Source organism: Homarus americanus, unplaced genomic scaffold (assembly GCF_018991925.1).
Source record: "Homarus americanus isolate GMGI-L3 unplaced genomic scaffold, GMGI_Hamer_2.0 scaffold48354, whole genome shotgun sequence".
Taxonomy (NCBI): domain Eukaryota; kingdom Metazoa; phylum Arthropoda; class Malacostraca; order Decapoda; family Nephropidae; genus Homarus; species Homarus americanus.
The window spans coordinates 2638113-2662439 of NW_024723833.1; the positions used below are offsets into that span (position 1 = coordinate 2638113).

Below are 24327 nucleotides of genomic sequence, written 5' to 3' on the forward strand. Positions count from 1 at the left end.
TGACAGAACATCATCCCCAAAAGATCGTAATGAGAAAAAATGTCCGTGTCGAGTGATAGCTTGTGCCTGGAGGAGGATGGCTCTATAGACCTCGGGGAGAGCATCGAAGGACTGTGCTTCCATCAGGCGCTCAACGTGCTGCTGGTCACTACCCGAGATAACAGGCTCAGGGTGTATGACCCCCACTCCTCCCTCAAGCTCTCTGATGTCCACCTGCATGGTCAGTACTCACGCCCTAAATCTAACTCACACATTACTAATATAACTCTTGTTTAATCCCTGTAGGTGTAGACTACCTTGCTGTTTCAACTGTAACTCTTTCCTCTAACTCTCAGACATCCACCAGCAGGGACAATTCTCACGCCCTAAATCTATCACAATTAGCCCAGCTTCTCTTGTTTACTATTTAATATATCTTAAAAAAAACTTATATATTACTTAGGAATTCAATCTTAAGGGGTTATATTCCCTCCTAGGTGGGGTGTTGAGTGATGGTGTCTTGAGTAGTATTGTGAAGTGTTGTACAGTGACAGTTGGTTCATGGACCATTAGTCTAACTTATTAAAACAAAAAATACTTGTAGTCCTAAGTTAATGCCCCAGGCTGGCTTAACAGGAATGGTATCCCGGGGAATAAAATTTTATAAAAGTGTGTTGTGTGTCCCTGCTTCAAGTGTCATGGTATCCGGAGATGAATTTGTGGTTATTAAAGATAACATTAAATGTGTAGGTGTTGGCAAGGTTGGTGGTGTGGATTTACTGTTTTGGTCGGGTTATGTAGTGTTTCAGAAAATTGTTTGGCGTTCGGTAAATAAAATAGTAAAAGATGCATCAAGTAGTGAAGCAATTAACATTAACAACAGAGTTGGCCCAGCATGGAGAATAGTTGTTACTTATATCCTCAGAATCAGGGTAATTGTTATTATCTTTAAATTGAGCTGCTGGCAGGTATGATGTAGTTGTGCTTCAGGTTCATAGTGAAGGAAAGATTGTGTTACTAAAGGGAAACAATTCCCCAGTTTATGTGCAAATAATTGTGTGTGATATACCAGAACCATATAATTCATGGTAATTATTTATGACCTTACAGCCGATGATTTTTCATAGAAAACGAATTTAAAAACACCACAATTTCACTGTTTTATAGTGGACACTGTCATAGTTATGGAAAACGTGTTAAAGAGTGGTTATTTCTAAATTAAACCAAACCTAACCTTAGTTGATAAGAAAAACAAACAGCAGAAGCATTATTAGAAGACCTCACCAACCTAACCAAAGAAACCTATCTAACCTTAACTAATTTCCTAGCTGTGAGGCTCAACCCTGTGGACCCCCGGCATATTAAACAGAAAGAACTTGCTATTATATGGTGTAATTTTACTATTTTTGTGGACATGAGAGTAGTGGCCCGATCAGTGTGGCTCATAAACATACACTGGTGACTGGAGATGATTGGCTATGTACCACCGCATCACAGCGAGAAATACAAAGTAGTGTGTTCCAGACAAAGTAGGGTATTTTTGCATTTGTGCACACAACTTTCCTACCCCAAATCTATTATCATATTTGATGAAAAGACGTCTAATTATAAGATAATTTCTTCTATTACATTACTGTCACAAACGTATAATAATGGAGATAGCGCACGCCAAATCTTTCTCTATTTTCTTCCGCCATTATCGACTACCTGACCTCCTACACTGTGTGTTCCCTTCATCATGCGGCCAATCAAAAGTTTTTTTTTTTTGTTGCCACCAATTAAAATGTGGTTTAATTCACTGGCCAATCAAAAGTTTTTTTGGGGGGGGGCCACCAATTAAAATGATTTGTGGTTTAATTCGCTGGCCAATCAAAAGCTTCTTTTTTTTTGGCCACCAATTAAAATGATTTGTGGTTTAATTCGTGGTATTTTTGGCCCAATCTAATTTTATTTTTATTTTCGGTCATATAATTTTTTAGATCTCATGGTGTTCTCCCGACCTCAGTAAAGTGTCCTAAGTGCAAGAACAAATGTAAATATCGTCAAGACCAACATTTGTGGTATTGTAGTAACTCGATTTTTATCCCCAAGACAAAGAAGAGACGTTGGTGTTCGTACACCGTCAGTGATTACAAAGGAACATTTTTAGAAAAGTACCATTTTCAGCCATGGAAGTTACTTTTATTTGTAAATCATTGTTGGTTTACGTTAAGTCTGGTCAGGTTTTGCTTTACTAGTGTTTTTTTATGTACGTATTTTATTTTATGCTTGGCCATAATTTTTGTCGGAAAACACCCCACCCAAACCCCCGATAACTAAAAAACGGGCAATTTCCGACGGAAATGAAGGTCAAAACCAATCAAAACACACAAAAATACACTAGAAAAACATAGTTTTGACTTTCTAACAGAGTTGTGTGCACTAATGCAAATTTACCCAAGGTAGTGCATGTGTAGTTGCCTAATTATCTACCAAATGAAACCATATCCATAAAAATTATTATTCTATCAGAACTCACTGATCAAAATAGAGTAAGAATATAAACATCAAAACAATGCATTGGCTGTAAAGTCCTCCATATTAGCCAAATTCATGTTTTATTAAAGGTAAAAACAGGAAAATTGTGCTCTTTCAGTATTTCTTATGTACAGTAATAAGAATCTATTTCAATTTAAAAATAAATGTTACTTCTCACATTTGCATTACTGTATATTGTTGAGTGAAGATACTTTAAAACTGTGAGTGGTGGACAATATTACAGTACTGTATCTAGATATTTTATATATAAATTTTCCATTAATTGAGAGATGACAGTATAAAGGCAGTCCCCGAGCTATGATTGGGTTACATTCCTGGACACTGTTCGTAAGTTGGAACAGTGTTAATTACATAGGTTAAAGCATAACCCTGCCCATACAAAACAATAATAATATTCCGTATATAACAAATAATGTAAATACAGTACAGGGTACTGTAAATAAAGTGATGTTAACCAATATAAAGTATTGTACGGTACAATGTAAAAAATATGATTTTAGTTACGGATATTTGTGATGAATACTGTATCGGGATCCCGTTCCTAAGTGCAGGTGTTCGTAAGTTAGGATTTCATAACTTGGGGACTGCCTGCATATATAAATTTGCTTAATTAAGTTACTTTATTTTGTATGTCTTTTATGTAACACAACTGTACAGCCACAGAAAATATCATTGATTGCACTAGTATGTTGGTCAGTTTCTGTATTATAAATATGGTAGTCTTACAATCATGGGTAGTTATTTTAGGTAATGGTATACAGGTACACCATTTGCATGCCAGAATCAGCAGTTTGAGGACATTTCACCAGAGAAGATAAATGTTGTTTTACCTCATGAAAAGGTTTTAAAGTGAAATGAACTGACAAACGCAACCAAGAATGTCCCTGTGGATCAAATAAACAAAGACAAATCTCGAATATCACAGCCTTAGATTCACGATTAAATAAAAAAAATAATAATAATAACATACAAAATGTTTTCTTTTCCAGATTTTGGCCTTGTCATGAGGTAATAAATAATTTATATTCTTTGGTGAAATGTCCCCAAGTTGCAAGTTCAGGGGCATAAATGGTGTAAACAATTACAGTACCTTATTTTGACCTTCACAATCTTGGGTAGTTATTTTGAAACAGTGCTGTTTGTTTTTATACGGTAATTTTAAGAACACTAGTATTTTGTGTGCTTACCAGTACGTACACCCTATGGTCGATTGGGTTGGGCTTAATTTGTGTAGGTTAAACTTATGTAAGTTTAACCCTTATGCCCCGGGCAACGTAAAACCTGCCATCTTATTTATTTATTTTTTTTTTTTTTACATCCATAGTTGAAAACTGGTATTTCCGGCTTAAAATTAGTGCATTCACTTCAAGCGTACAGTACTGTTGTCCCTGGCGTGTATGTGGTCCCCTATGTCCACAGCCAACACGGCTCTCATGACTAGGTTGCAGGGTGGAGGAGCAGTGAGCACCATTTTCTGTATCACTGTCCTCACTGCTGTCTGCCTCAACAAACTCGACATCATCGTCAGGGTCTGTTTTACTCCCCAACACTGTCTTTGTCGTCCAATTTTATATCGGTGCCACTCAAATCAAGCAACTCATGATGAATAGCATTACTGTCGAGAGTGTGGAGGAGCGAGGCGGGTCACGAGACATTGTAGCATATGCATCCATCATGGTGTCTCGTGGGTAACTGGACCACTTGACCCGACACAAATTACATGTGAGTTCAGTTGCCAAGGAGCCTTCTACATACACACCTCAAAGTAAGTGAACTTTTCTACCATTTTTGTTGAATTTAGGCAATTTTCGGTGAGCTGGAACCAATTACCCAAAAACCCGTTGAAACAATGGTTTCGGTATAACGAACTTTTCGGTTAACGAACGACCTTCTGGAACGGATTGAGTTCGTTAACGGAGGGGTCACTGTACAAGTATTCTAAATCCTCTTCAGAGTTCAAATATATTTGCATAATTATTATGCCATTTGTGTATCTTATGGCCTGTTTGTGTGTACAGTATAGTTAAACTTTTGCTTTAAGTGATCTGGCAGAAACGATTGATGCTACATAATAGAGAAACCCTTCCCCATGCTTATAGGCTTATGGTAACTTGAGACAGTTGGAAACTAGATTTGTTGCATAATTGCTGCTAATGCCAATCAACTTTAGAATAGATGAGGAAAATCCTTGAAAGATATCTTGATTTTTTTAATTGATACACATGAACCTCACTTATTTAACTTCCTCAGTGTTCTACCCTATTCGAATTACTCATAGAACACAAATTAGCCAAGTGTGGCCACATACTCTTTTGTGCCTTGTGTAATTTGTGCTAACATACTGTATTTCAAATAGCTGTTACAGTTAATATTAATTAAATGCTATTTTAAACACTATTTTTCTTGACATAACATACAAATGGTACATGAGGAGTGATGCTAACACTAATGTTACAGTATTTACGTTTACAGCCCGATTTAACATCATAATGTTCGCTTCTCTTTGTAGGCTAATGACATCATGGAAAAATACAGACTGCTGTGTGAGCCCTACTGATATACAGTGGTCCCTCGGTTAACGAGCACAATCCGTTCCAGCAGGTTGCTCGTTAACCGAAAAACTCGTTAACCGAAACCATTGTTTCAATGGGTTTTTGGGTAATTGGTTCCAGCTCACCGAAAATTGCCTAAATTCAACAAAAAAGGTAGAAAAGTACACTTACTTTGAGGTGTGTATGTAGAAGGCTCCTGGATGATGATGATGATGCAAATTAGAATGGGGGTGGAGGAGAAGGAAGAGAAGGCTTTGGGGTGGAAGAGAAGTCACCCCATGGCACCATTTCACCCATAAAATTTTAGTTCTCTTGGTGTAATTCAAGATTATTTTCTTTAAATCAACACTTCACTGCATTATATATTGTCAATATGTAAAATAAATTTCAAAGTGACCAATAATTTGCTTGGAAACACAGAAAAAAAGCGTTTAGTTGAAGAGAATCTCAAGCAAGATGTTACCTCCAGTGAAAACAGAGAGAGACTAACGCCTGTCTGGTGTGTTAACAGGCTGGATGGCACGCCAGAAACTAGTTTCTTTACCTTCAATTATGTTCAATAATTGTTAAAATGACAAAAAAAGTTAATATTAAACTTTTGAAATTATTGAATAGTATAAACTTCTTGATATTTACCGGGTACTAAAATAGTAAGGAATTTAAGCCCTAAAACCGATTACTGTATTGGCGGACTAATACTACAGCTGGTGGACCGCCAAATGCAAGCGAAAACATGTTGAAGTCGGCTCGTAAAAACTCATTAATCGAGGGGTTGCTCGTTAACCGAAGTTAAGATTCTTATGTAAGGTAAATCGTTAACCGAAGTCTCGTTAACCGAGGCGCTCGTTAACCGAGGGATCACTGTATTGTATATATATTTTTTTTCACTTAACATACAACTAGTGTATGTGAAATTAAGTTAACACAAAAATATTTATGTACAGGTTTGTACAGTGGTCCCTCGGTTAACGAGCACAATCCGTTCCAGCAGGTTGCTCGTTAACCGAAAAACTCATTAGCCGAAACCATTGTTTCAATGGGTTTTTGGGTAATTGGTTCCAGCTCACCAAAAATTGCTTAAATTCAACAAAAAAGGTAGAAAAGTACACTTACTTTGAGGTGTGTATGTAGAAGGCTCCTGGATGATGATGATGATGGGAATTAGAATGGGGGTGGAGGAGAAGGGAGAAGAGAAGGCTTTGGGGTGGAAGAGAAGTCACCCCATGGCACCATTTCACCCATAAAATTTTAGTTCTCTTGGTGTAATTCAAGATTATTTTCTTTAAATTAACACTGCACTGCATTATATATTGTCAATATGTAAAATATATTTCAAAATGACCAATAATTTGCTTGGAAACACAGAAAAAAAGCGTTTAGTTGAAGAGAATCTCAAGCAAAATGTTACCTCCACTGAAAACAGAGAGACTAACGCCTGTCTGGTGTGTTAACAGGCTGTATGGCACGCCAGAAACTAGTTTCTTTACCTTCAATTATGTTCGATAATTGTTAAAATGACTAAAAAAGTTAATATTAAACTTTTGAAATTATTGACTAGTATAAACTTCTTGATATTTTCTAAAATAGTAAGGAATTTAAGCCCTAAAACCAATTACTGTATTGGCGGACTAATACTACAGCTGGTGGACCGCCAAATGCAAGCGAAAACATGTTGAAGTCGGCTCGTAAAAAACTCGTTAATCGAGGGATTGCTCGTTAACCGAAGTTAAGAATCTTATGGAAGGTAAATCGTTAACCGAAATCTCGTCAGCCGAGGCGTTCGTTAACCGAGGGATCACTGTACAATAGCTAAAACAATTATCTGCATACTTTGTGGGAAAAAATATGAGAACATGGACAATAAATTTTGGTATATGAGGGCTGTCACTAGTCACACGTAAAATTTTGGAGCATATCGACCCCCACCTGCACAAATTGCTGTTTTAGCTACAATACTGTATATTTTTATGAAAAAATATCCCAATGTACAGTATTAAATGTAGCATTAAGCATACTGGTTCTGAAAGACGGGCATTATTTTAACATGTTTTTATTACTGGTAGTTACGGAAAACAATTCATACAAGTATCATAGATGGCAGGGATTATATAACATTTAAAAAAAAGATAAGAGGTAAATAAATTGTACTGCAAAATATTGTAAATTCAATCATACTATGTATATGACTGTACAGTATAAACTCACACAATGCTGGAGCATGGAGTGACTTGGGAAACACCGGCCTCATGTATCCTTGACATCATGATGTCGCTGCTTCCTGCCTTCTAACATAAAGAGTGTGTGGGTTAGGTTGGTTGTACAACCTAGTTAATTATTTTTTAACTTTCTTGTGAATATTAAAGTGTTGAGAGTATTACATTGTTTCTGTTTACAGGTTTTCAGTACAGAAGGATTATTGTTCCTGGGCCCTGTTTGTAAGTCAAAATTGTCATTTCCAAAGTTTAGGATAAAACATATAAAACAATAATATCCCAAACATAACAAATACTAATGTAAATACTGTACATAAAGTGATGTTAATAACATAAAGTAAAATGGTTCGAACCAGTTGACTGTTTGTTGATGATGCCAGGACGCGGAACCGCCAAGTTTGGGTGGTGGCTGAACAAAGTAGCGTCTATTCATAAATAGCTACCAGCAAATGCTCGTAGGTTGGAATAGATTTTTATTAAGAATATATTGGTATCGCAGGTTGGGTGTGCGTATGTCAGGGATTTCATGTACAGTAAAAGTCCAAAAATCCGGATGCCAGGGATCCGGACCACCCGAGAATCCGGACTTTTCGAAAACTCAAACTTTTTAAATTTAGCGGGCTTTTGTGGGTTATGTGAATGAATGGAGTTGCTTTAAAAAAATTAATTTACATAATTCTAATAATAAAAGTAATTGTAAATTTTAGGTAGCTAATTTTGTTAGTTTTGTAATTAGCTTGAACTGAAATGTAAAATTTGAGGCACAATAAATCTTTTGTGTGTATGTGTGCATGCGTGAATGCCACAGCTGCACAGCGACAACAAACGACCACACGATCGCCACTTTAAAACAAGCAATCAAACTGTGACAACGTATGTAATTTTGAGTCCTACTCTTTCCATGTACAGAGTACAAGCCCATAATAATGGCCCCTAAAGTAGATAAACTTCGTTGTGTGAAGAGAAAGAAGAACACATTGAAATTGAGTGACAAACTTGAAATATTTAAGAAACTAGAATGTAATGTGAGCAATGCTGTTCTAATGGAAACATACAACACTGGAAAGTCTACAATTTATGATATAAAAAAGGCAAAGAATAAAATTCTAGAATTCACAGCTCCTTCTGAGCCTTACATTAAAATTGCTGAAAGAAAAAGTTTACATTGGCCCAAATTAGAAAATCTTGATAAAGTTTTGCACGAATGGTTTTTGTTAAAACGATCAGAAGGTATGGCAATTTCTGGGCCGATGCTTATTGCCAAAGCAAAGTCTTTTAAGGAGCAAATGAACATTGAATCAGAGTGCGCATTTAGTGATGGATGGCTTAGGAATTTCAAGACTCGTCATGGTATTAGACAGTTTGTTTACATTTTTGTCTAGTGTTGACTTTATTTTTCTTTAAACTGCTCGTTTTGATAAATGAAGCATGCTTTATTTGCTCATGAATAAACTATCAAAATGTACCTGTTCATCTCTTCTTTATTCCTCCTTAAATTTTAATTTTAAAAGTACTGCCTGAGAATCCGGAAAATCCGAAAATCCGGACTGACCCAATCCCCAAGCAGTCCGGATTTTTGGACTTCTACTGTACTATATCGATTTTTGGAGTCTGGGGGTGGGGGGAGGTGCTTACCCTCTTATACTATGGAATTTGCTTTTCCTCAGTAGGGATGTTGCTGTGATTAGTCTGAGCTAGAGAGGTCCTGTTGTGTTGTTGGAATGCTCTGATATCCCACTAGTCATGTTACCATTAATACTCTTTATTTTCATGTGTTTTGGGGGTAAATACTGTACACTGTATAGGTGGTGTGGGGGTAACTGGTGGTGGTGGTGTGTAAGGCAATTATTGTTGTGGTCAGAGGGATCAGTGCTAAGGTGATAATGATCTGCTTGTAAGTGTGTAAGTGACTGAACATTCACGTACCAAGAATTGGAAGGAAACCTTTTCACAAAAATGGGAAACTTGAGGTGGCTAACACTGCATTTTTCTAATTTTATTCCACAAACAATTATTGAAAAAAGGAAAAAAAATGTTGATATACCAGCATTTCATCTCATTATAGTCTGTTATAAATAATGTTTACAATATACTGTATCATAAATATTTACTGAGGGATAAGAAATAAAAGAGGGACAATACAGCAGGTGCCTTAATAGGGTAATATTATTCAACATTGTAAGCCAATTACAGGTAAACTATATCGTCTCCTTGGAAGGAAGGGGTTAAGTCCAGGTACTAATGTACAGTAGTTGTATTACTCAAATGTTTCTGCATCCTTCTTGAAACAGAATTAAGTGTGTTCACATATTTACTCCTGTCTTGTATTTCAGGGGAAGGCAAGAGTAACTTGTTGTGTGTCTATCATGGAGAGAGCAACAGTGTGGTGGTGTGTGGAGGACGGACAGTGGGGATGCGCCGCGACCATCATGGTGTCCTTCTTCTCGGTACTGTTCTTCAGGCTCCCGTGGCTGCACCGGAAGAAACTGTTATTGTGGAGATGTTACTCTCTGAGGTAAGACATGTGAAGTAGCTTTTATTGTTTTTTAAGTCTCTGATTTTCACTCAGGGCACCATTTACATTCCCAATGATCAATGGGTACAGTACCTAAATTTACTGTATAAGTAGGGATGTGAAGGAAATTGAGTGTAGTGAAGGCAATCTCCATGTGAAGTGAAGGCTTTGTATATAGTGTATTGTATCCATACTGTCTCTAATGAGAAGTCAGGCTTATGGGACCTAACTCATTTTTATGCCTGGCTTGGGTAATTCACAGTTTCACATGTACAATATGTATATTTATTAACCCATGGGTGAAAACTAGGGTTTCCTAGGCCCATATACATACCTGGAAATAATCCAGTAATTAGTTAACATTTTCTTATCTCCTGGTTTCCAAAACAGACCAGATGTTACAACATTTGCTCCTAAAAGTTGAGTGCATTGAGTTCCTTTACCCACATTACTCAGCTGCAAAACACAGTTTCAGAGTTGACCGCTTCAGTTTCAGTTACACCAGTTCCATCGGTGTCAAGAATGTGCACTTCAGTATTATGATAAACTAGAGGTTGAATTGCAACCTTACATCTTGATCTAGTGAGTTAGTCTCAGCACGTGTTTAGTATTGCATTTATTATTGTACCATAGTTATATGATATAAAATAATTTTATAAAAACTTTCAGTTATTTTTGAAGATTGTGAACCATGAACATATGTAATAAGCTGTGTGGTATGTATAGTAGTGGACTGTAGATCATTCTTGGTTTTTTATTTTCATCATGGGATTTTTTATAATTTTCTTGATTTTTATAATCAGTAATAATAATTCTCAAAGGAGAGTAAAATAAGTCTCCTTTGTTACTTTCTGCTTGGGGGTAAACTGGATGGGGAAGATATAGCCTCTTTAAGAAAACTAGACTTAAATTGGCTCCTGTTGGGGTAAACGTTCATAACTCTAGATATTTAAATTAAGTTTCCTGAGCTGTGAAGGTGGATAAGAAGGATCTTATTAGAAAATGTGAATTTTCTTCCAGATTGTAAGAGAATCAAAGATCCATGGGGAAATTGTAGACAATTTTATATAATTATTATGAAGAAAGTATACACAAAAATATGAAGATTTTCAAGATACTGTATCATAATTTCCATGCTGTATATGGACAGTGATACTGTTTTTCATTATTACCAGTTTAGTTCCATATTTGGTATTTATAAAGTGTCTTCACCTCCCTGTCTTTTAGGGGTGTAGCTTAATTTTAAGTTGAGTGATGGGTCACTGGGAGGATTAGTGGTGGTGAAATGGGTTCATCTTGTGTTTCTTAAGAAATTCTACCTGGTAATTATTTGTTAATTGATTGTAAGTTTTTCTGAATACAGTAATGTTAATCCTACTGAGAGTGCTCTATAAACACTAGCGAAACAAAGACAATTAAGGCAATTTTTTACTGCCTTTGAACTCTCCAAAAACTCTTGATTCATGTATTTTAGGTGAAATTTTAACCATCCTTGGAATGCTCTTCATCTCACTTTTGAATAAAACAGGTGACATTCTAAATTGAAGAAGGCACATCACCAAAACATAAGAGAACAGAACAGAACCCCTGCTGCAGTCTGTGTTTCCTTACCACCACAGTTCACTCATTGAGTAATAAATTTATTAGGGATAATGTCCAGTCTTTATTTAGTACAGTACAGTTAATGATGTGTTTATTTATTTTATTATGCATATATAAAGCAAAAAAAAAAAGAAAAGGTTCAACATATATTAGTGTAATATTTTGACATTTATGTGTTACCAGGGCATCCAGTTACAGCAAACACTGGCATTTGGGGACCTGAGCAACATCGATCATGCGGCAGAAGTGCGAGAGGTGTTGGCTCAGGGCATTGCAGCTCACCAGGCACAGTCACGCATCAACCCCAAGTTAGCGAAGGTGTGATGGTTTTATTGTTTTCTGGTTCACCTTTGACTGATTTAATTTTTAAGATTACTTATCGAGAAATGAAAGTTGATAGGATTATTTCCATTTTCTATTTACATTATCCATATCACTCAAAAGACAATGTCTCCTAGATAATTGAAGGGGTGTGGCGATGAAGAGGCTTTAAATATTTTCATTTTTGGGTGAGTGATACTAAGAGGTTAAGATTGAAATTATGTGCAGCAGATAGACTTTGAGGAGGGGCATGGCAGCTTGGTCCAAAATATATGCTATCTGTCAACTTGGTTTTTTTCCCAACAAGAAGGGATGGAACAGATTCAATAAGATTTGTGTGATTAAAAAAATGACCATACTGTACAAGGAAAAAAGCAAACTCAAATTGTCTGTGGAAATTTATTGATAAAAAGATGTAGAGTATAATGGAAAAGTAATAGATATTGAATCAGTAGCTACATATTTTTGGGACATACTGGTCAAGGTAACATATTACAAGAAAAAGTGAATTTCTATAATGAGAACAGTTATAGGTTCAGGTTAAAATGAGACCATGGGCTTTAGTTAAGCTTAATGACTATAGGGAACTGCCCATGACTGGTACTTTGTGACAATTCTGCTTGTATCATTGTATTTTTGAATATGGTGAAACTAATTATGTATAATATAATAGTGTGCTGTAGTGAAATTTATGTTATCTACTGAAATAGTCTTTACCAATGTGTGTACTTTTCTTCTGAATCAAGAATATTTAGGTGTTGCTCTTGGGTTTAATACTGTACTGGAATGAGTGAATCTTAATTTAAGTACGAATGTACTCAGACAACAAATTTACTACTTAGATAAAATGTTTTTATGAATTCTCTCCATGACAGTGGAGTACCTTGCGCCTAGAGCTGCCTCTTGGGGTCCTGCGCAGCGTCTGTTTGGGTCTGGTGAGTGAGCTGAAGCGTCTGACACGTTACATCCCAGCTCTTTCTATTGCCTCAGCACTAATCCAGCGCCTGGCCCACCTGTTGCCTCCTCCCACCCCAGATACTGGCCAAGGCCCTCCTGGTACAGGACCACCAGACAGAGAGGCCATGTGTAGTGAGGCTGCAAGACTGGCCACCTTCATCAAGTGGCCACACATGAATTATAAGTAAGTGAATGTTTTATACATCATGTTTTGTCTTGACTATTCAGTAACTCTGAAGATTGGGATGAACATTGACCAAAACGAAGGGGTACATAGTTGCAGCTTCCTAGTACAGATTTGTGGAGTGGACTTATCAGAGAGATTTTATTTTATTTTATTTTTTAATAGAATTTTGAGGTTGAACATTATGGCAAAAATATTTTGATTTTATTTGTAAGATACACCTGAATGATGCATAAGTCATTATTATTTGTAAGTTGGAAAACCAAGCATTAGAATATGAGTTAGGAATAAATAGGATGGAAAGGCAGACTGCAAGATGTTGCTGACTGTTAGTGCACTCTATGCACAGGTCATCATGTAACCTTAGCAAGGCTGGAAAAACTCATTATTGGGGATACGAGGTCTGACAATTAAGTTCGCGAACTCATGCTACAGGTGCCGGTACGTACCTTACTGAAGATCGGCGCTGTGGTCCCCTTCAAAGTATTCCCCTTGCGATGCTATACACAACACCAGCGTTTCTTTCATCCCTGGAAACATTTCTGCAACTCACTTTCTGGAATAGCTTTTATAGCTGCCGTCGTGCTACTGTGAATGTCATCCACGTCTTGATGGTGTTTCTTCAGCAAAGGAAATAGAAAAAAAGTCACGAGGGGCCAAGTGAGGTGAAAAACGAAGGTGTTCCAGTAAAGTAATTTGTTTCTCGACCAAAAACTCCCACAAAATCAGTGCCGTGTGTGCTGGGGCATTGTCATGATGCAAGATCCACTTGTTTCCAGCGAAAAGTTCTGGGCATTTTTGTCTAACTTTTTCTCCGAGTCTTTTAAACACATTGAGATAGTAAAACTGGTTCACTCCTTGCCCTGGGGAACAAATTCATTGTGAACTACTGTATACCCTTAGAATTGAAAAAAGTGATGAGCATTGTCTTCACTTTCGACTTTGACATAAGACACTTTTTGGGGCGCAGTGAGTTTTCAGTTTTCCACTGAGCGCACTGGTGCTTCATTTCAGGGTTGTATTGGTAGACCCATGACTCATCACCAGTAATGACTTGATGTAGCAGGTCATCTCCAGCTTCTTCTCTTTCCAAAAGGTCTGAGCAAATATCTATTCTTCTTTGTTTTTGTTCGTCACGGAGATTTTTTGACATCATTTTCACACAAACTTTTCTCATCTTCAAATCTTCAGTTAAAACCTTTCTAACTCTTTGCCAGTCAATCTGCTCCTCATCTGCAGTGATTCTTACCGTCAATCGCCAGTTAGCTCGCACAACTTTCCTAGTTTTTTCAATGTTTTTCTCAGTCCTGCTCGTTATTGTTCCTCCTTCTCTGTCATTGTCTGTCACGTCTTCTCTTCCCTCAGAAAATCACTTAATCCACTTGTAAACTGATGTTTTATTTAGTGCTTTATCCCCCAAAACTTGGGTTAACATGTCCCAAATTTCAGGCCCAGTTTTCCCAAGTTTCACAAGAAACTTGATGTTTGTTCTTTGTTCTAAAACAATATCTGTCATTATAACGACAAAACCAGAAAACACTTTTAATACAATAGCTGCCACTGCACATGTCAGAGTCGCTTGAGGTCGACGAAACAACCGGGGTAGTAAGAGAAGGGATCAAGGTCACACATGCAGCTCACACTCCTGACAGTGTATCTGCTTGTTGAGCCACGCGGCGAGTTTGTGAACTTAATTGTCAGACCTCGTATATCTCTGGAATGAGTTGTTGAATTCTGTTGTCTGGGTGACTTGATCAGTACTGGAGGTGGTGCTGAAGTTGTAGGAGTCAGAAGTGGCTGGAGAAAGTTTAGGCAGATGCTGCCTTTATTGAGAGCAAGAGACCCTTTTCTTTGTATGAAAAGGAAAATGTATGCAACTGGCGTGAGAAGTGTGATGTTGTATGGCAGTGAAACATGGACAGTTAAAGAGGATGACATATCACACTTGAATAAGCAAAAAGAAATTGGTGAGATGGATGAGTAATATGACATTGAAAGATATGAAACCCTGTTCAGACCTAAGAGGGTGGTTGGGTATTGAGAGTATTGGCAAGGCTTTGCTTTGTGTAGAGGTAGGTTGAGATGGTTCAAGCATGTGGAGAGAATGGAGGAGACCAATGTGTACAAGAGATGTAGGGGTTTAAATGTGGAGGGGAGGAGAGCTAGGGGTAGGCCAAGAATGACATGGGAAGAGGTTGTAAGCAAGAGAGGCTAACCCACATAAGCAGGGAAAATGGTCGTAAAATGAATATGAAGTTGGTAACATATTTCTTGAAGGTTCGCTATAGGCTTTGTTTTGGTAGAAGTAACTTTAAAGTAGTTGTAGTAATATTAATTATACTAGTAGCATTAGGACTACATAGGAATAATGAGCTATATATTTTTCAATAACTTGATGAATTTTTCTGAAAAATTCAGGGATGAAGTTCTTTGGTATCTGGAGTATGCACCTGAAGGGATTTGTGGCTTGAATCAATTTTGAATAGCTATTTGGGAAATTAGAAACAAATATATAGAATGGAGGCCTCGGCAAACTACAAAGTTATTAACTCCTTTGTTTTATTTATCTTTTCAGATGGGCTTTACCGGAACAGATGGCTCAGGCAGGTTTTTTCCACCAACCAATAGCAGCAGATGATGACCGTGCAATGTGTTTTATCTGCAGTGTCTGCCTGGTGTACTGGGAGCCAACAGATGAACCCTGGTTAGTAATGTTTTCAAACTAACACTGTCAGAGCTTACTATCCTAGTTGCTTTTATGTCATAAATCCCAATGCTGAAAACAAAAATCTGTTTGTCATTTCTGCTTTATATTATTATAAAACCAAGGTATTGTACAGTGAACCCTCGAAGATCGGGACTCATGTAATCTGGATTTCGGAAGATTCAGACAAAATTTGGGGGTTCCGGGGGCTAAGAAGCACTCCCAAAACAGAACAAAGATCATTTTAGGCCCGTGTAACTAAGATGTCAGCGTGCGGGACATGGGTGCCCGAGGAGGTGGGAAACATAACAGAGTTGTCAAGTGTTCTTTGCGGAAATATTATTTCATTCACTCTAGTAATGAAACAATGTTTCTTATTATGCTATCATAGGTAAATGCATGGTTCATATAATTTGTTTATCACTGTGCCCATGACCATTTTCAAATTAGACTACAAAATATGTATTTCTCCCATATTTCGATCGTACGCTAGGCAATGGGAGCAAGTAAGGGGAGTGAGTGACTGCTAGTTAGCGTGTCATCTGCTGTTGTAACTCTCCTCGCTCCCTGCCATATTTCACTGGATTTACTGTTATTAAGAGTGACATCTAAAGCAAGTAGTGGAGCGGCTGTGTTAAACTTTCATTTGGTTTTTATTTATTGGCTTGGCAATACAGTGTTGTTTGTTGTAACTTATTTATTGGTATTATTTTTATTTATTCTTCACATTGATTGGTACTGTATGTATGGCTACAGGAGGAAAATACACACAAAAGTTTTGTCCTAAATACTCCCTGCTAAAATGGGGGATGCGTCTTATGCTGTAAAATACAGTACTGTATTTTTGGTGTGTTTTATGTCATTATTTATTTTTATACATTTTGTACATTCGTTGGCAGGTCCAGACAATCTGCTTTTTCTGACAGGTGGTCCCCCCTTTTAGTCCGGATCTTTGAGGGTTCACTGTAGTGGTAGAGTTCCTGTGATGTTTTAACATCAAAGTGTTAGTGTTGACATAACGCTGTGTTTAAAAACTACAATGTTATTAATTTTTATGTTATGAACTAAAAACTAAATCCTATTGTTCTTTTATTTTTTTTCTATAGGTCAGAGCACGAGCGTCATTCTCCAAACTGCCCATTTGTGAAGGGGGAATATACCAACAATGTTCCGTTGTCTGTCACTTATGCCACAAGCCCTGCCCTGGCACACAGTGAACGCACCGAGGAGGTGGCCTTTATAAGTCACACTAACAGTCATCAGTTCATTGCTTCTGCAACAAGACATGGAAATATTGTTGTCTGGAATACAGCAAAGCAGTTGAAGGTAAATTATATAAGTACTGCACAATAATGTATTTTTTATTTATAAGAGAATAGGCCGTGAAATATAGATTAAAGGTGTATAATTCAGAGGTGGATGGTTAGAGTGAGAGGTGAAGGCCAAGCAGGAGATGCAAAGATGTTCTAGAAGTGAAGAGGATGGGCAGGCAGAAAGTGGTGTACATGAATGACTGGAGAGCATGAGGCCAAGGGGTTTTTTGGGACGTAAGTTCTGCTGATGGGTAACTATGTTGTATAAAGAGATGAGGAAAACTTGGATAGTTTTCTTGGGGCCTTTTTGTAATTGTGGAACACCATAGCAGTTACATCAGTAAGAATAGTGAATGCAAGCAATGGATAGTGTACAGTATAGTATAGTGTTTGCTCTTGTTACTTGCCTTAATTTTGAAACACTAAGGAAAACACTTTCCAGTTGAGTAAACATGTTGTACTGTACTTGGGACAAGTAGACCTCAGTGTGAAGTGGTGTGTTATTTTTTTGATTATGTAATATTTGGACTTGTTATGGTGACCATTTACTATTTGGTGTGAATGATGTTAGTTTGTAATGAAATGAGGCAACAAACAAGCACACTCATATTAATGACATTTCTCTTCATTTCAGAAGGAGGTAAACTTTTCAATCGATCCATCTGATTCTACAATATTAGATAAGCATTTTTCGGACACAGTTGGTTACACGGATGTGCCTCTGCAACCCCCGGCTCCCTGTGAAGCTTGGGCTTGGGGTGAGGATGAACAAAATGGTTCAACAAATAGTGAAAATGACCCCAATCTTCCTGGACCATATTCAGAGTCTGATACTCAAGCTGGGCTTTTAGTAGACACTGATGCTTGCAGTATTCAGTCACCAGGACCATCAACACCTCCAATTCCTCCAGCCTCGCCACCTCCCCCACCTCCACCCCCGCCTCCCCCTCCACCCCCTGCATCACAGGTTGTAGAGTTACCTCTTGATGATATAGCAGTAGGTAAGTTTATTATTTATTTACACAAGTATTGATGGAGTTTTTATCTGTGCACATATGTCTTCATTTTCTTACTCTTACTTCCCTAATAAGATAAAGATACTGTTAGGTTTTTACATGAACCGTCGCACCAATTTCTAGGTTTACATATCAGCTGAGGTTGTATCTCACTCCAGCATCCCAGTAAATTATTCAAAGTTTTTGTATTATTTCATCCAAAACTGCTGCATTTTGTCATATTTTACCTATCCACTCTTGACTGTTTTCAAAGATCATTAAGGATTACCCTATTTGGAATTTTGTGATGTCTGTTGGATGTTTTTAATGCAGGTTGACTGGAAATATTTCATCTGGAACATTTTTATTAGCTTATCATATTTTTAATTTACTTGCACTCTACAGTAGGAATATTCTAATGAAAATTGAATTGTATAAAACTGTGATACATTAATGTTTGTTTTTTCCACTTCATTAGATTACCTTTTTATTTTATGGTTACTCTCTATTATCCTTTGCAGTTTTCTTTCTCACAACTAAAGATCTCATTATGGACAGATATCTTCATTGACCTCGGGTCTCATAGGGTAGAAGATGAATTTTAATTTTTAATTTATTATATATATATATATATATATATATATATATATATATATATATATATATATATATATATATATATATATATATATATATATATATATATATATATATATATATATATATATATATATATATATATATATATATATATTTTTTAGATAGAATGTATATTTTGTTTTTAAAAAGGGTATACCATAGTCAGTTTGAAAGATGTTAAGAGGGGAAATGGGAAATGTGCCTAGGTTTTGCAGTAAAGTAAAAGAAGCAAGCCTGACAATGACCCTCCATCCAGTTAACAATAGCTGCAAACTGTTATACTGTCTTGTTTGAGTACTGCATGGCTTACTCAGTTGGGGGGGGGGCATCCCATTCTGTTTACTAAACAGCTGCCATCAAGTAATCATGGCTAACCCATGCAAGTGTGGAAAATGGCCATAAGCTGTTGATGAAGAATATGAAGAGAATCCAACTTGATCTGGCCATACAGTACTGTATCTGTTGTTATAAAACTTTGATTGGATATTTTTTAGGATCTTTTTTTTTATTTTACTGTTCGGATTCTCTCATTGTAGAGTTCATGTTCACCAATGTCATATGCAATGTTTTACTGCAAGAAAGGTAATTATGATTTTTTTCTCTTCAGATGAACTGTTTGCACCCCCTCGGCCATCACACGACGTGAGAGTTTCCTCATTGTGTGTTTTAGCAGATCCAAATGAAGTATCCCAAAGACTAAAGGGTGCTGCTATGAACTTGTCCTCTGCTCGCTCTTGTCTAGTGGTTGGGGTGGGACTGAGGCGTTATGAACTCTTTAGCACATCTAGTGGAGACCGTCAAGAAACTTGTGACGTGGGACTAGTGCAGGTGCTAAATAATGTTAATCAAGCGAGCCAAAGAGAAGCAGAGAGTTTGGACATTATGAAATTAGACTCGTCTAGAAGAGGATCCACAACAGGCGAGGAAAATGATGCGGACTGTGTTGCTGTGGAGTCAGAGTCAGCCTCGTTAAGTGATCCTGCAGTTGTGTCTACCTCGGCGTCTGCTGGTCAGCAGAACTTTGTACCATATTTGTTAGTGTATGACCTCAATGTAAACGTTCCACAGCCAACAACCAGTAATAAAGTGGCAACTAAATCAGTAAGCCAAGGACCTTATAAAAAGTCTACTGTTAAGGTTGGAACATTTGGCCAGACAAACATAATTACAAATCCTAAAACTAAGCAGTTGTGGTCAGATCCACCATTACTGTTACATAATGACATTGAAATGTTTTTCTCTCCACCTAATATGTTTGTGAAGAACAAAGGAACTGCCCAGGTGGGAACAACCTCAGTGTCTAAGTCAAAAGCCAAAGATAATCAGGTTACACCTGAGCCTCAATCAAAGAATGGTTTAAAGAAGGAACCTAAGTGCATCCAGTGCATTCCTCTTCCACATAAGTTGAATAGTGTTAAACTACGTCTTACAGTTGACCAAATAGTACCCACGACTTGTGGTGAGTATGTAGTCGTGACTCTGGTCAGAGCCGACGGCTCGGGCAGCAGCAGCTGTTCTGGAAGTGCACCCATGGATACTAGTGATGGTGCTGTGGGGGGAGTGAGGGAAGTGTACGGTGCAGTCATTGTGTACCGTGTGTGTCAGGGTGGTGAGGTGGTCATGCTGCAAGAGGAGCCTGTCAACACCAAACTTCTTGCATCTTGGGAATTTGTGCCCAAGAAACTGTTGCTTCTTCCCCCAGAGGTTTGTGCCAAAGAGGTTTTGTTTATGGTTTTTATTATCTTATGCTGTTCTCTTATCACTATTTTAATCCACACAAGTTTTATTACCTCATTGTCCAGTTTATTTGCTTTTGTAATTATCCATTGGTTTGTTGCATATATGAACCATATGTTGATCAGTTATTGTCTGTTTATTTACAGTGGTCCCTCGGTTAGCGAACGCCTCGGTTAACCAAATTTCGGTTAACGAATTACTTTCCATAAGAATCTTCAATTCGGTTAACAAAAAAAACTTGATTAACGAAATCCTTACAAAAATCACGTTTTCTTTGAACATCAACTGATAAGCTGAGGAGGTACTCAGCCAATTCAGTAATCTCTTCTATGTTTACATTGGAGTAAATATCAAGAAAATTGTGCTCTTTAATATTTGTGCATTTTTTTATACAATATTAAAATTATTGGTCATTCTAAAATTTAGCCATCCAAGCTCTGTCTACATAAAGTTTTTCAACTATTATTTTTGGCTCCATATATGTAACTTTATTCATTTATTGAATCTCATTTACATGCACACACTGTCCTAAGGGCAAAACTGAACTGTACATGTAATCAGAATAATGTACAAAATGATTACTAAAATTTATGTCTAGTGCAAACTATGGCATGTTTACATTCAAATTAATTACTGTCTTATAAGAATTCCAGCAATGCAAATTAAATTCATCCCAGTCACTTCTATTAAATTTTATTGGCAAAAAACAAAAACTCAATCTAAAGGACATAAATTAACAATTAAATACTTCACACCACAGGCGCCAACTGTCAAACATGTCACTGTCACCCCTCCCTCCCTACCCCCCACCTTCCCAAGAAAGGTTTGGGGGTTTTCAGTAGGCTTTAAGTTTTTATCTTGTATAATATCTCAGACTAAAGTTCGGAGAATATAATTTGCATTGCTGGAATCTTTGCAAGACAGCGAATAATTTTAATATAGACGTCATATATTTTGCACAAAAGATACAATTTTTGCTCTCTCTAATAAAATTCGTAAATTAGATCTAAAATTTGTATGTCTAATGCAAATTATAGCTTGTTTATATTCAAATTAATCACTGTCTTATAAGAATTCCAGCAATGTAAATTATATTCTGCCCGGTTATTTATATACAATTTTATGAGCAACCATATTGCCACTTCCATTCTGAGTAACTGAGGCTCTCTCGGAATATACAGAGGTGGTTTCCATATCTTTTTGTGAATAAATTTAAATTTTGACCATAGTGGTGTTTTGTTCACTCTTGTCGTACGTGCCTCTATTATACATTATTATGGTATTGTTTCATATTGACAAAAGCTATTTCCACAGGTGCTTCTTTTATGAGTCTCGGCGTAGCCCCACCAACAGGACTGTTTTTGTTTGTTCCTTTACCTACGGTATTAACTCTTCCCTGTGTGTTTTTTTGGTTTATCTCATGCTGAGGGTCCTCCTAGCATTTTCAGTTGTATTTTTTTTCTGTACAGTATAAGAAATATTGGTGGGGGGGAAGTGACAGTGACATGTTTGACAGTTGGCGCCGAAGGTCTAGTGAAGTATTTATTTGTTTATTTATGTCCTTTAGGTTGAGTTTATGTTTTTTTGCTTATAAAATGTCACAGAAGTGACCGGGGAGAATATAATTTACATTGCTGGAATTCTTATAAGATCGTGATTAATTTGAATATAAACATGTTATAGTTTGCACTAGACAAAAATGTTAGTAATCATTTTGTACATTATTTTGAGTACATGTACAGTACAGCTTTGTCCTGAGGACAGTGTAGCGTGCCCAGAGAAACATTAGGCGCAAAATTTTAAATATGATGCGCCAAATTGACTCGTGCAAAATAGGAAAGATTCGCTTTAAATGAAAACATTGTCCTTAATTGTGGGTGTCGCTTTGAATCAATAATCTTTAATTGAATCGCTTTAAATTGACGTTCTACTGTATATACATAATGATAAATTCCTGATGTCCACTGAGAAAAAGGACAAAAACACTGAACGTGAGAAGCTAATACATACTATCTTCAATATGCTACTACAGAAACAGATGGATAACAATATTGCTATACTATACCACCTAAGTTCCGGTTCCGGCTGGAACTTGATACTGTATTATGGTTCCGGTGCATCCCTAGTTGACATCTGTTGAGTACTGATCTTGTGAATGGTGGAGTCCTCGCCAGTAACAGAGCATATGTTCAGTCCCGTACTAGAGTGATAACTAAGGTGGCTAAGAATACAGATGACCTGAATGTCAGCATGTGAACTAACTGGCCTCATATAAGGTGCCTAAAAACTTATGGAACGAAATCTTATGAGACTGATTATCTCAGTTAAGTGTAATGGCTCACAAACTGCAGGTACCTTTAGCCATATTATCATATTAGCTAAGCAGCTACAGTAGTAATACAAGTTTGAATTATCATCTTAGTCACATTTCTACTGTACAGTATATATATTAAAGAAATTCTCTGATGAGTACAACAACTAATTCATTTACTGTACACTTGTTGAAGGCTAGCCAGTCACTCCTCAGGTGAGGTGCTTCCATCAGAGTTTTCAGGTGGGTCAAGTAGGAGAAAGCCCCATTGTAACTTGATCACAATTAGGAGGACTTGCATGTCCTGTGGGATTTTGTGGCTGAAAATGGTTAAGTTAACCTAATGCATCTTTCAAAGGATTTGTCGTTTTGGAGCTTTTTTGCCTTTCTAAATCTTTTTGAGAGGTCAGAGAGTAATTCCAGACCCCAGGTTGTTACACGAGTGAAGTTGAGCTTAAAAAGGGAATTCAGTAGAACCCTTTTGACTACCTGGTGGTGGGGTTCCTTTCCATAAATTGTGTGAATTTCCTAACTTCCGATCTAGATAAAGCTCATTTCCAGTTCAAGATACTGTACTGCAACTGTATAGGGGTTGTTATGGCTCGGAATTATGGCAAAGCTTTCTGTACTATGATGGTGACTAGGATGATTTCTGTAATGCACTTTGGGTCTGTTTCTCAGGGCTGGTAAGGAGCACATGAGAAGTGAGTCATGGTTTGGCATAAATTGGATTCCAAGCTGAGAAGGAGAATTTTTGAGATGTTAGTTTCAGTGGGTAGAGATATGGTACATGAGGACTAGTTACCACCCTTTTTGTTCATTAGGAGATTTGTTCCTTCCTGTCTCGAGAAAAAATTTCTTGCTACAATGAGGGGAAAATAGTGGGTCTATTAAATCTTAACTACTTCTCATAGTTTGGTATTGAATTAACTAGTGCTGGAGAACAGGTTTTTCATCCCTCTATGAAAATGATAGTAAGGTTCACTAAGGTCAGATGATGTCTGCCTTGAAAGATGCTTAATTATTTTGTAAACATTTAGATGCATGTACAGTACTGTAGTTCTCTGCTGCATTTGGTTTTAGGTTCTTCGTCTTCCAGGGTTACTTGCACTGTTGTTTCTATCCCTGCAGCCAAGGTGATATGAAAACCAGTTTGTTTATCTCTTTCTTAATCAGCTCATTTGACTTTTCAAAGGAATTTCATGCCCTTTGGTCCAATTGATGTTAATGTGTGGGTGGTTTGCCAGTGTGAAAATGGCATTACATTAATGAATCAATCCAACCATACATTCGTACACACAGTTGTGAAATCAACTTCTGCACCTGTTTTCCGTTAAATTTTTTGTCACCAAGGGTAAATGTTGTATTGTAAATGGATGGGTAATATGCATGTATCAATGTGATTCTCTCTTTCACACCTATAGAGCTGGGGTTATGCACTTTTTAGATGACTGTTGTCTTGTGAAAGGCAGAGTTACGTACAGTATTTGTAGTTAGGATTTTCTTTTTGTTCTTGAATTGTTTAAAAGATTCTTGATAATTTTTTTTTTTATCCTTTCAGTTTAGTGACAGTGACTGTGGGATAAATGGGGTAGCAGTTTGCATCACCATGGATGGAGCTGTACGGCTTATGTCTCTGTCAACCTTAGAATTCTTCCATCACATCGCAGCACCCCTAAACCACCATTTCAACAATATTGTCTACTGTAATAGTAAGTCAGATGCAATTATCCCTTAACTATTGTTGTGGTTCCTGAAATAGATTTC

The 24327-nt window shown here is 37.1% G+C and overlaps 1 protein-coding gene across 7 annotated transcripts in view; it reads left to right on the top strand.

The window, feature by feature from the left end:
* LOC121863741 (baculoviral IAP repeat-containing protein 6-like) overlaps positions 1–24327 on the top strand; it is a 146822-nt gene continuing 122495 nt past the window's right edge. For all 7 annotated transcript variants that reach the window (XM_042362498.1, XM_042362500.1, XM_042362504.1 and 4 more), the window contains exons 1-9: positions 1–220; positions 9616–9797; positions 11583–11717; positions 12596–12861; positions 15437–15565; positions 16672–16891; positions 17513–17879; positions 19120–20216; positions 24122–24272. In XM_042362498.1, coding sequence (XP_042218432.1) covers positions 40–220; positions 9616–9797; positions 11583–11717; positions 12596–12861; positions 15437–15565; positions 16672–16891; positions 17513–17879; positions 19120–20216; positions 24122–24272 — 2728 coding nt within the window. In that variant the 5' untranslated portion in view covers positions 1–39. The remainder of the gene's footprint in view (positions 221–9615; positions 9798–11582; positions 11718–12595; positions 12862–15436; positions 15566–16671; positions 16892–17512; positions 17880–19119; positions 20217–24121; positions 24273–24327) is intronic.